Below are 13,822 nucleotides of genomic sequence, written 5' to 3' on the forward strand. Positions count from 1 at the left end.
GCTGTTCCGCGAGGCGAGATAAAAAGTGTAAGTGTTCCGTGGCCGAAAAAGTTTGGGAAATGCTGCAATAGACTAAGCTATTTTGGCATCACTAGTTTTTTCCAAGAATTCCAGTTATGTAGCCTTAACCCAAAACTTTTCTGGACAATTTTGACAGTTCAAGTCTAGCATCAATCGGTAGCTACTAACGAGGAAATCTATTTTATGCTATGATCCTTTATTGTCTCCGCAGCTCGTGGCATTTCTGTGGCCGCTCGGACCTAATTCTTCTCCATATCTAAGTGCGCGCGACCTTGTTTTAGGGTAATTTTTCAATATACACCTCATTGGGCCATCATATTAGCCTTCGTTTAGTTTAGAATAAATAAATATGAAAAATACTTGTCGTGGTTACCGTTAATTTCACAGCGCCACCTGGTGCATATCGCATGAGGTCAAGAGTTCGACCCAACTTTTTGGCTGGATTGTTGATGTTGAGGCGCTGAACTGAAGTTCAGTTTTGGGTTGATACCTCGCTGTTTGTTGGGGGGTACTTTTCGTTTGAACCTTTTTGAAGAACTACAAGAATTCAAGATGAGGTGGCCTGGTAAAGGACCGGAGTTTCTGAGCGGCACGTTGAGGGATATCAAGCTGGATATTCCGTTTTTCAAAATTCCATTTGGCTGGGAAAAGCCTGAAAAGTTTTTTGTTAGCGATTTCGTGAAACGAAAGATGGGACCTAATCTGGTAGCTCGTCTTACATTTTTCAACAAGTACCACTTTGTGCCAGCTTACACCAGTGTTTTAAAATTTGGCATGCTGACATTGATTGTGCTTGTCAACATAAAGATGCTCCCACCAGTCCACAACTATAGGCTGAAAAAAGCCTATGAGAATCGTTACAAGAGACATTTGGAATACTTGTCAGAAAATAAAAACTATGAAAAGGCCCTACTTCAAGCATATAAGAAACTCGGACCGCAAGTCTAAACTTCTCTGTCAGTCTGTGGGGATTCTATGACTGTATGATGATTTATCTTTATATCTTATGTTTAAAATTTATTGACCGATTGATAGATGCTTTGAATAAATTCATTGGTTGTTTGAAGGTGAGCGTATGTTTAATATTTTGGGCCGGGGAATCGGTAGAGCACAGAACATCCAAGCAAAGAATATTTGAATACATTTTGGATCCAGTGAAGTAAGCGCAGTACAGCAGTAACCGATTAAATCTGTAAATACAGAAATAGCACCAAACAATAATGTGATTTGGAAATAAATACTGTAACTGCTTAAATATCGCCAAACAAAAATGTGATTGAAAATACAATCAGAGTCTATATTTTTTTCAAATTAAGTTTTGTCTAAATTCATTCTGTGCCAAACAGCCATTTTTTTGTTTTTGTAAAACATCAAAATTCACATCATTCTATTTGCTGTTATTCAAGCAGCTTAGGCACTGACTTTGTAGTCCCAACATTTCTGCATTCAGAATATATGATTGAAGTTGGTGTTGGTGTCATAGAAACCTCCATTCAAGATTTGTCACCGTCTCATTTCAAAAAATCAGTTTGTCTGGTTTAAATGCTAAGTTTCACTCGCCTAGCAGTTCACTGGGCATGGCTTCATACATTGGGATACGATCTTGGGTTCAAAAGCACATGGTAAGCAGCGCTTTAAAGCAAAGTTGAGACATCCATAGTATAGCAGTTATCAGATATAAATTGCGGTATACAGTTCAGTGTCTAAGAAAAGATTAAAAAGGTAGAAAGGTTACTTTTTTTCCTGTTTTATTCATCTTTAAATGGTAGTTAACCTGCAGTCTCTTATCACTGGAGATCATAGACTTTTATTCTAAAGGACGCCGCTCAAAAAAGTATTTTGGAAAAATGAAGAAAACATATTTTTCGATTTTGAACTCGTCTAACAGCTTTTGAAATGTTTTTGGTTCTATTGCTTCGGGCTTTGATTAGAAAACCAGCTTAAAATTCTAAATTTGTGATTTTTCTTTGAGCTCGCGCATTATTGTATTTTATATAATATGGGTGTCCAAAAGGTTTGCTTTAATGAAATTACCACAAAGTTATTGCAAAATGTTGTATTGTATTTTGAAAATTCACCATTGTTGCATTGCAATCATTGCGACATAGAATGAAGTTTTAATCAATTCTAATTGGCATTGTCTGGAAAAGAAACATGAAATTCCACAAATTGGGATTTCATTGTGAAAAACGTTTAGCATCAAAATTTGATTGTCAATTAGAAAATTCTAAATATTTTGTATTATCATTTGATTGTGTTTTTTTTAATATTTTTTAGAAAATTTATACATATAAAACCATTTCAAAATGAGGATTTTATCTTTATACAAATCTCACTTCACCAAACTTGCTTCGAGACGTAACTTTCATCGAACTGCACCAGTCTTGAATCTTCTTATTGAAAAGCCTGAATTCTCGTGGCTCAAAGATCTCGGATTAGAATCTGACAATAAAGGTGTTTTTGATGGCCAGTGGAAAGCAGGAAGCGGACAGGTGGGTGGGTCATATCATTTTTTTGGTGCATCGGAACATAACATGGGTAACAGGTTAGGGTTAGGCGATAATTTTTTTCTAATTTTCCTTATTTTAGTCCTATTATCAGTTCGAAGACTAGCCAAGAGCCTCTCGTAGTATTTATACCTAAAATTATGGCCTAACCCTAACCTAGTACACATATTACATTCCGATGTCCGCCATCCTGGTTCGCATACTTCGGGAGCCCTGTTTTTATATATATATATATATATATATATACAGGGTGTATGTTGTCCATAAAGTCCTAAAAAAATCCTAAAATTGCAGAGGGAATTTATTGATACCATATATTGTTTTGGCCTTCACAGACGTATTAAATGAAGTAAAAATACTTAAACAATTACTGAATAAAAAACAACCAACCTGGTCAAGATATATTCAGAACTGACTTCATAACAAAACTGTAAAGGGACTTTTTATGGACATTCTGTATGTTGTGGAATAAAATTTTTGATGCTATTATAAGCATTGCAGCATGAAGCAATACCACCTAAATGCAGGGGGAGAACTAACAGTTAAACACTTGTTTGAGGTAGATTTCATGCTATAGTACCTTCTTGAGGGGCAAATTTCGCGCTATAGTAATTGCGTACCATACTGGGCTATTCCAAGTGACACTACAGGAACACTTCCAGAAATTTTGCATGTTGTTGGATGCAATATATTTTCACATTTTCAGCTACATGTTTTGTTTCATTGTCCAATCAGTTGCTTTATTGAATATTTAAAAAATTTCACAAAAGTTACACCCAAGACTTACTCAATAGATAAAAAAAATAAAGTAAAATGTAGCGTGACACTACAGGATGGCAAATCCACCATGCACTAACCGTACCTTGTGTTATGCTGTAAATTTTTGCGATAGTACAGTAGGAGCCCATAATATTTTCTGGTGCAGTAGCTGAACTACCCCTCTTTGTGTTGCTCAAGTTACTTAATGTAACACTGTAAATCCATGCCAATAATTTGCATATTGTATGTGACACTACAGGATGTGACACCACAGAACATAAAACACATTGAAAATACGTGGCTCTGAACTGAACAATAAAGAACTGTAAATGTCCAAATTAAAGCGGGCAAGATCAAATTTAACAAATATTTTTGATTAGCTTTACGTCCCCTCAAAAATTGTTTACGCTTCCCTGCGCCCCACCATTTGAAAAATTGAAAACCACCTGTTTAAATTGTTAGATTTAACTATGTTTGGCATATTACACACCTCTGGTTCGATCAAATGGACAAATCCTCTGGACAAATTTAGAAATTCCTGATACTTCTTCTGCTAAAAGTAGTCAATTTTATTTTCTTCTCAATATTTCAGGTTGTTGAATCAATCTGTCCATCAAACAATGAACCAATAGCCAGGATATCAACAGTAAGTAATTGATGCTAATCGTATGTGAATTAAATACTTTCATTATCTTATACTTTCAGGCCTCAAGTGTATGTCTTGATAAAGCTTTTCTCCGTTTTGCTATTTTGCAGCTGTGTTCATGTGCAAATCTTACCAGTTTCAAATTTCTTGTAGAACACTCAAACATAAGTGCACCTTTATAATATTATTTGGGTGTTAGTGATTTCACATGGTCTTGCTTTGAACGAATACAATCATGTCTTTGCTCAGAGATAAGTCTTATTCATTTCATAGGAATACGCTTGCTATAACCCTGTACAGGTGGTTCATTTAACCACTGATTGATTACGGCTCCTCCACTATCAAGTCCATGCATATGAAACAAATAACTGGCTTACTATTCTCGTACCAGACATGGACTGGTATCTGGTAAAGACGCCGTGTTCGCCATATGATTAATCAAGCTGTCCTATCGCCTTTCCTCTCCCCTTGGATAAATACAATAATTCTATCCTAATTCTGCTCAGGGCACCATATCAGACTACAACCAGGCTGTGAATAATGCAAAGGAAGCTTGGCAAGTCTGGTCTGAAGTCCCTGCACCACAGAGAGGAGAGATTGTTCGACAAATCGGACATGCTTTGAGAGAGAAACTTCAACTTCTTGGGAAATTAGAAGCTCTAGAGGTGAGGCAATCGTAATATTTTTATGGCATGTTTGCAAGGTTACTCACCAAGAATATGAATAAAATCTGTCTTGGATAGAGTACATGTAGAATTACATTTACATAGATTACATGTAGAATAATTTGTTTTTCACACCATCTGTATATTACAATAAATGTTACTCCCAAAGTCTGTGAACCAAGATGGCTGACACTGGAATGTGGTATGTATACCAGGTTAGGGTTAGGCCTTAATTTAAGGTACAAATACTACGGGAGTCACTTGGCTAGTCCCCGAACTCGTAATGGAACTGAAATGAGGAAAATTAGAATAAAATTATGGCCTGACCCCAACCTGGCACACATACTATGTTCCGGTGTTCACATACTTTGGGAGTATCCACTATATATATTGGACAATGCTAATTATTTATCTTCAATTTAGATGTACGAATTCAACTTGAAACTTATACACTAATATTAGTTATCAAATTTAGAAAAAATTATACGAGTGGGATGGAAGGATAGATTTTATCACCAATGAAAATCTTACCATTATAAATGCATAAAACTGTTTGAATGATTTGTAAAAATGTCAATTTTATTAAAGATAATTATCATTTCTAGGTTGGCAAAATTGCATTGGAAGGGGTGGGAGAGGTCCAAGAGTTCATTGATATCTGCGACTATGCTGTGGGATTGTCAAGAATGCTGCCTGGACAAGTGTTCCCCTCTGAAAGTAAGTGAGAAAGTGAACGTTATTTTTTATAGGGTCTGATTGGATTTCATTTAAATAGTGTAAGGAAAGTTTATGAGATGGCTTATTTCAATGGTAAACCAGTCCAGGTGTGGGATTAGTAAGAAATACTGGATTTATATAGATAGAATTGTGGTGTTGCATTGAAGTCCAAAGAAGAGTCCCGCAATCCCATTGCTCATAATTATCTTCCGCAAGATTCAAACCTGCTAACCCATGTAAGGTAATCAGAGGTGCTGTGGTGTTCCTATTGCTAGACACGATGCGCCACACTGCCGAGCCATGATAATATACAATACTGACTACTGGTATTTTCTACAGCTAAGAATTTTATATTTTTCACAGGACCAGGGCATGCACTGCTTGAGACGTGGAACCCAGTAGGTCTGGTTGGTGTGATCACAGCATTCAACTTTCCTATCGCTGTCTATGGCTGGAACGCGGCTATTGCACTTACATGTGGCAACAGTGTCTTATGGAAACCTGCCACAACTGTCAACCTTTCAACGATCGCTGTCAACAAGTGAGCTAACTTTTATTTACCTGTCTGATCTATCAGCTTATTCGTGTGTATGATTTTTTTTTATTAGAATTGATAGGGCATTTGCATATTCATCCTGGGCGAGTGAAAATCTGATAAATCAGCTTAATCATATGGCGAACCACGGCCTGTCATCCGGTTTAAGTCCATGTTAGGTATGGGATTAGTTAGGTATTTGTTTTCAGATGAATAGACTTGATGGTGGATAAAGCAGTAACCGAACAGTGCTCATGTGAACTACCTTACGGCAGCGGGGAGTACAGCTATCCTCTTGCTCATGATTATCCCTGTGGGATTCGAACCTGCTAATCACCCACACAGGGTAATAATCAGATGTGCGATGGCAAGCATACTCTGTCACTTGGCATAATGCGCTACATCGCATTTTCACCTGTTCCCCTTGCAATGTTATGACTGTATTCAAATTTGACATACAGTAGCGGTGTTAGACAGATGGTCGACGTATTTCTACTCATTGACTAGGATGACTTTGCTAACTCAGACTAGCATGTTCCGCAATCTCGTTTTTGAATACCATAACAATGTTCAATTGAAATAGGAGAAAATGTAAAGATTAGAAGAAAACTCACTTCATTGACATTTGACCTCGAAGTTCAGAAATCACAGCACTTCCTCTTTTTTTACAGAATCATGGTGGATGTCTTGGAATCAAATAATCTTCCTCCAGCTGTCTGTTCTTTAGTGTGCGGAGGAGCAGATGTTGGTGAAGCACTGGCAAATGATAGCAGAGTGGATCTTGTGTCTTTCACAGGTACATTAGACTTTCTTGTAGGACAGGATTTAATATTTATCCCAGAGTTCGGGGAGTGGAAGACGATAAGACAGCTTTATCATTACTGTGCATGTCAGGTAGGGGATTAAGTTTTTAATTCAGATGCATTGATTTGATGATTGAGGAAGCCGTATCTGCCCAGCGGTAACGTGAACCACCCTATGGCGGTGAGGGGTTCAGCAATCCTCTCACATAATTAATCCCGTATGGGATTTCAACCTGCGAACCACGCAGGGTAACTGTAGGTGCCGTCGCGAGCGTATTCCTAACGGTAGCAGGTTGTGCCACACAACCGAGACGTTTTATAATGTATATTTTATAATGATTAAAATGAGTACAAGTCCATTTCGTCTCTGTAATCAACATATCAGATGAGTTCTGTCACTCTTAAGTGCATGACATTACATTGAGCAGATCCCTTTGGAAAAATACGAATTAAAATTGTAAGAAGCACAAGTGGAATGAAATATAGAATTAGGATTTCATACTAGCGTATGTTTATAAAGTGTATTGATGCTTGAAGCAAAATAGAAATTTAATTTTTGTTTTACAGGCAGTACACCAGTGGGTAGAAAAGTTGGCACAACAGTTCAAAATCGTTTTGGAAGAAAAATCTTGGAGTTGGGTGGAAATAATGCTGTTATAGGTAAGCTTACTGGAATAGTTTGCAGTTTTTAAGTTTCTATAAAAGATGTCCCATTCATGGAGTTTGTTGCAATTTGTTAATGATTGGTCTGACTGCATAGAATTGGTAGTGAAGGAGGTAACAATCAAAACAAGCCATCACCATACTGGACAGCGAGTTTAGCAATCCTCCGCCATCCCTGTAAACCCTATTTCTATAATGTAGGGTATTCAGCAGCGTGGAATACTAGCATGGTCAGCATATTTATTAGCTGAGCTATTTTTTTTCTATTCCTTGTCCTCTCTGTATTCCACGGGCCACCGCACTATTTGCCTCAAAATTTTGCTGACTGGAAATAGTAGCACTCTGCACATCACAAGTTTTTTGGCATTTTCAGTCAAGCCACGACTTGTATAAATTGTATGTGGCGCCATGTTCTTTCATTAGGCTTTGTTTATTGTTTCTTTCAGTAATGGATGATGCGGACCTAGATCTTGTTGTCGTGGGAACGTTATTCGGAAGCGTTGGGACACAGGGTCAGCGATGCACGACCACTCGTAGATTAATTGTTCACGAGAAAGTTTACGACCAAGTTTTAGAAAGGTTGAAGAAAGCGTATAAACAAGTTCGAATTGGAGATCCATTAGAAGGTTAGTGCTGCCGTTTCCCCACCTTGTGATTCTAACAGCACTTCTCGATACTTATTTTATGAGTGTCTCCACCTATCTGACTTGTTTTAGTCATGCTCCGAACCAATATCAGCCGTCCTGCACATACTGTTTACACGATGCTTTTATTAGCGCATATAAAAAATGAAATTGAAATATTTTTGTTTTTGGGACTAGAATTCCTTCTCAACCGCTAGGCTACTTCCAGTAGTTGAAGATGGGAGTGATTAATTCAAGACTATTGCTTTTCGATTTTTTCTCTATATTTTAATCCGAAATTTTGTTGATATTAGTGAATTCAGCTACCACAGGCTTCTCTTTTTAATACTCTGTTTTTTAAACATGTGCTTTACAAATGCCAACTGCATGTTTATCATTGATATTCATGATCTTGTTTTATCCAACCATCAATGTATGGTGAACCAACAATCAAAATCACAAACAAATTCAAACAAAAACAATCAGCTTCCGAGCAATTAACCAATAGTCCAAGTTGGCGCTCAGGAAGTATTCGTACCAAGATGACGCACAACCTGAATTCTAACCTGTACACATACTATGTTCAGGTTGACCACCATCTTGGTACACATAATTGGGGAGCAAGTCCAAGTCTATGCATTTGAAAAAAATCAACTGGTAAACTATTCCCATAGATGACTGTGACCAGATGAGTGTGTGGTTCACTATATGATTAAGCCGAGTTATCAATCATCCCACCCGGGATAAATGTAAAAATCCTATCCTGATTATCCATTGCCAAACTTGCAGCATTGAAAACGTTTTTTTTATATTCAGATGGAATCCTTTATGGACCAATGCATTCAAAAGCTGGCGTTGATCTTTATAAAAAAACAGTCGCTGAGGCCAGAGCACTCGGTGGCACTATTGAGGTGGGAGGTGAGGTCATCGACAGACCAGGAAACTATGTCGAGCCCACAATTGTTACAGGACTTGCTCATGACAGCCCTCTAGTGCTGAGAGAATCATTTGTACCCGTACTCTTCGTGTTAAAATTGAAGGGAGGCATTGATGAAGCTATCCAATGGAATAATGAAGTTGAACAAGGTCTATCAAGCGCAATCTTTACTAAGAACTTGGGCGACGTTTTCAAATGGATGGGGTAAGATTTTTATGCTTGTGCTAACAATTAGGAATACTTGCCACCACAGTTACGATTGCCCATCTTAGGTTCTAATTATCTACAAGTGGATTGTGCTGATTACCTCATCGTCACAACCTGTCCTTTTTGTTGTTGCTGGTCAGTTATTACTTCCTCCACCACCTTAGTCATCCGTACATTTGAAACAATTAACTGATTACCAGTAATTATTCTCTTACCTGACCAGATGGGAGGTTAGCCATTCGATTGAGCCATTTTGTCAGCTTTCCACTACCTTGGGCATGAATTTGAAAATCCTGTCTCTCCTGACAAGCATTTCTACATATTACGCACATCATTTATATCTAACCTTGAAGCATGGTCTTGTGCCTGCACCAATAGCAATGCAGTTGTGAAACACCTCTTGAAAAATCTAAAATTCTGTAGCAAGTCTAAAATATATATGATGTTATTCAAAGAATCTACTAAAAAAAGTCTTCTTATAAAGGTTAGGGTTTGATTTAGACTGGGTGGAATATTCCACGGAGACTTTTTCAGGACTGGAATAAACATGAAAACCTGCCTCTACATTAGTATAAAATCTACCCTAAGTATGCAAGAACGATAAAAATATATTTAGTTGTTCAAGTGTTTTGTTTTGTATTTCTCAGACCAAAAGGATCTGACTGTGGTCTTGTGAATGTTAATATCGGTACAAGCGGAGCAGAGATTGGAGGTGCATTTGGAGGTGAGAAGGCCACTGGAGGAGGTAGAGAGTCAGGATCAGAGGCATGGAAGCAATACATGAAAAGATCGACATGGTGAGTATTTATGTGTAATACGAGAATCTCAAAATAAAGCTGGATTTTTGTATGGGAAATTATGGGTAAAATAGTATTATTAAGGGAGAAATATGTAGAATAGCATTTCCATCTTGACGGAGAAGAAAGTTGAAAAGACTGTTTAATCATGTCACGCCACGTCTTCTCATCGAATAACTAGTCTTTGACATGTATAAGGCATGCGGATGTGCGAGAGGATTGCTGGACTTCATGCAGTCTTTCATTAATGAGCACGCAGCAATCTTCTCGCCAATAACTATCACACATTATTTGAACCTGGGGATCAGGCTAAGTTATTCGGCAGTTTAATGGAAAGATTCATGCTTGTTGAATAATATAGTCTAAATATATTCTTGTTTGCAAGTGCTTTCTGTTGTGTATTAGAATTTTTTAAATCTACACGATTCATTTTCAACCAGCACTCCGAGGGTTTCGCCAGGACAGTTCAGAGGTTCGGCATGTTTCGATTCACATTTCAGTCTATATTGCGTGTACATTGTTTAAATATAACCAGATTGCCATTATTAATAAACTTGCTACAGATCATTTTGTTTTGCCAATATTAGAATTGCTTTTGTATATATTTATAGTTTCTACAGTTCAGGCGATAAAGGACAATTAAACTATTGCGAACCTCTGGAATGTTTCATTGGGGTTCCGACCCACCGAAGAGGTTAAAAACCACTTGTCAAAACTTTATCCAATTTTTCAGCACCATCAACTACAGTAAAGACCTTCCTCTTGCACAAGGAATTAAGTTTGAATAAGCGATTGGAGCAGTGGAGATATCTATGCAGATCTTGCCTGAATCCTGATTGAAGAATATTAATAATTTGTTTAAATCGTGTTTAGAGTTTGTGTGGGCTTTCACAAAATAGTAGTTTTTGTTGAGAGTCTGAAGTGGAATTGAACAGGTGTGTGTGTCGGTTACTTTTTTTCATCCTGAAAGCAACAAATTTGAATAACTTGTGGGTGCAATTTTCCGATTGAAGTGTTGAACTCCGCAATCTTGGCATTGTAGGCTGGAAAACTTGGCTTTAGATTTCATGCCTACTATCTCACCTAGAGTATACTGAATTCGGTAGGCAATGTTGAATTAAAATTTTTTAAATCTTTTTAAAATATAGCCGCTCTTTTCCTATACATTTATACTTGTTTGGAGTGGAAAACATTTTATAAAAAAAAACATTGAACTAAATTTGGATCTTAAGAATTACTTGAAATAAAAAAAAAGTTCATTTCCATCTGTAACCCAGAATTCTCAGTAACTCGACAAAAAAACTAAGCCAAAAAAATTTATTAGTCCCTAATGGTGAAGCGGTGACTTTACCAATACACCTCTAACATGCGATAAAACTATAGAACAAAATCAGTGTGTCACATTTTTATGTTTTTTAAAAATGGTTCCAACAGCCAAAACCAAAACAGGTACAAGGCATTACCTGAAATCAAAAGTAAAGCAGGTACAGCTTTGAGATCAAAAAATGGCCCCTGGTCCATAATGATAGAACATAAAAAAATGCCAACAACAAACGCACGACCGTTGGGCATCAGGTTGCCTTGACGTATTTGTTTTTTTCCCAAATAACTTTTCACATTATTATCTACTTGTTTATGGGTGCCGATATCCGAATTTGTTTCCTGTGGCTCCCCTCACCCTGAAACGCTTTTCATAATTTATTGTAATTTGCATATTTAGTGTGCTTTCAACCCAATAAGATGACATAACAACCAATAAGACAATCATATCGGGGGGCTTCAATTATAATAGGGCGAAACTTGAGCAAGTGTATAGTTTTGATTTTCAACTTTGTTACTTTTTATCGAAATTCTTTGCTGAATATAGCTTCAAACTATGATTAGATTTCCAGCTTAAAGAACATATATTTGGTGAAATTGTCCAAAAAAAATTTTTTTTTTCAAATTTCAAGGTTTGTCCTTTTCGTCTTGGAACTCCCTGTATAGCAAACTACGAACTCCTCTCATATTACCAGACCAAGCTGAATATGCGAATAGTTGCCAAGTTTAGTATTTCAGATGTGGACTTCGATGGGGTACACCATGACCCTACATTATTCTCTATATCAGTGGTTCTCAAACTTTTCAACCCCTTTTTCGAATTTGTCAAGTCTCGTGCCCCACTCCAAAAATAACTGGCTAACTATAAGCAATAACAGGTGTTTTATTCAAACAAAACGATGGAACTAAATATCCAAAATAAGTTGGGCGAGATCAAAGTTAACATCGTTTGAGAACCACTGCACTATATATACACATTTTCAACACAAGCGGGAGTGTGAATCGTTTGGCCGAGGTATCGCCTTTTACCTAGTGGAGCTATGAATTTTCAGTATTTGGAAATAGAACTATTTCTTAGCTAGAGTAGTAGTACTCATGTATATTTTTTCTTGCAACATTTTTACACACAATGACGTGGGAAAATTTACTTTTGACTCTAATTATAATTACCAGTCATTCGGATCCTCAAAGAAAATTTAGCTCAGACCTTTACGAAATGCATATTTGATGCAAGAAGTTTGGCGTTTGTTAGCATATTCAACTAAACTTTTTCGATTTGGAAAGTTGAACTCTGACTATCACAATTGAAAGTCTGAAATCCTGACTCTGAACCAAAATTTTGAACTCTGACCACCACCGGTAAAAGTTTAAAATCTTAACTCTAAGCAAAATTTTGACTCCGACCACCACCACCAAAAGTCTGAAATCCTGATTCTGAGCAAAAATTTCATTCAACCTGAAATCAAAAAATATTTTAAGCTTGAACCGCTCTTTAAATGACTCGAAATTTGCTGTTAGATGTAAATATTCCCTACTTTACAGTGTAATTAGCGATGTATTCGCAAAATTATGGCGTGTATTTTGCCTACTTGTGTCTGTGTTAATCATGTTATATTTTGGTTGTTTGTGTTACTTGCTTATCATGGTTTAGAGATATAGTTTATATATTGCTCGTATAAATGAAAATTATGTGCCAAGATGGGTAGTGTTATCATTGCTTGGTGAACAGTCTTAGACTCCAGGTCATAAGTGTACAAATTTTTTTGCCGTGGATTTTTAACCAACTTCAGACATCTAATCGGGTCACACAATGCGAATATGGCTTAGATAGATATTCAGATTCAGATAATTTATTTTCGTCGTGCATGAAACATTGTAACACAAACAATACTAAACCAAGGCAAAAGAAATAAAAAAAACAGATACACAATGTTTCAACTGCAATTAACGAGGAGTCGCGAAAGACTGTAAAGTCATCGTGTCAGCGACACCATAAATGCTGAGTTCAGCAGCAGTTGAAGTCAAAAAACGTCAAATAATTTAGCTAGATTTAAATATGTACAGAGGAAAATTTGGAAACGTAAATCGAAACGAGAAAGTAAGTATAAAGAGAAATGTTTAAATGGGAGAAAAAGAAATATTCATCGTATCGAGCAAAGTGATTGATTGTCACATTGGCGTCGAGTTAGGCAAAAAGACGCGTTTACGGCGATTCAACATGTCAGTTTTGTCTCGCAGCGTCATGCGCGTGTGAACACAGTAACAAAAATGAAATTGCAGTCAAGCACGACGCCGCAAAGCCATGGTAACTGAAGGGTATTGATATTGCTTGCGTCGTAACTTGTAGTAACAAAATCGGAGAAAGATTTCAACTAAGACAAGCAATTTCAATATCTACGGTTTTTGTTACTTCAATACGCATACTGGACCAGGGTAATTATTCTGTCCCGTCTTCACTAGACAAGTTTTTTTCGTTTTATTATGTAAAGATAACCTTTGTTATTTGTGGGGTATACAGCTTCATTGTTCTGGATAAATCGCTTTTCTCATCGTCATTCCCAAAACGACTGAGCAGACATACGTTGTAGATTTGAACTATTCACAAGTACCGGTACCTAATGA

At 36.9% G+C, this 13,822-nt stretch overlaps 1 protein-coding gene across 1 annotated transcript; it reads left to right on the forward strand.

Moving 5' to 3' along the window:
- The first annotated feature begins 2,280 nt into the window (after positions 1–2,280).
- LOC120348317 (alpha-aminoadipic semialdehyde dehydrogenase-like) lies at positions 2,281–12,897 on the forward strand. The gene is made up of 11 exons (XM_039418434.2): positions 2,281–2,513; positions 3,880–3,933; positions 4,440–4,598; positions 5,204–5,315; positions 5,679–5,856; positions 6,522–6,646; positions 7,221–7,313; positions 7,763–7,942; positions 8,756–9,080; positions 9,731–9,880; positions 10,614–12,897. Exons 1-11 carry the CDS (start codon positions 2,328–2,330, stop codon positions 10,666–10,668), a joined length of 1,617 nt encoding a protein of 538 aa, XP_039274368.2. The 5' UTR covers positions 2,281–2,327; the 3' UTR covers positions 10,669–12,897.
- The last annotated feature ends 925 nt before the right edge of the window (positions 12,898–13,822 follow it).

Source organism: Styela clava, chromosome 1 (genome assembly GCF_964204865.1).
Source record: "Styela clava chromosome 1, kaStyClav1.hap1.2, whole genome shotgun sequence".
Taxonomy (NCBI): Eukaryota; Metazoa; Chordata; class Ascidiacea; order Stolidobranchia; family Styelidae; genus Styela; species Styela clava.

Bases quoted from the DNA above. Each gene is read 5' to 3' on its own strand.
- LOC120348317 (XM_039418434.2), top strand. From the start codon at position 2,328: ATGAGGATTTTATCTTTATACAAATCTCACTTCACCAAACTTGCTTCG. The intron at 7,314-7,762 runs GTAAGCTTACTG...TGTTTCTTTCAG, and splicing joins TGGAAATAATGCTGTTATAG to TAATGGATGATGCGGACCTA. The intron at 7,943-8,755 runs GTTAGTGCTGCC...TTTTATATTCAG, and splicing joins AATTGGAGATCCATTAGAAG to ATGGAATCCTTTATGGACCA.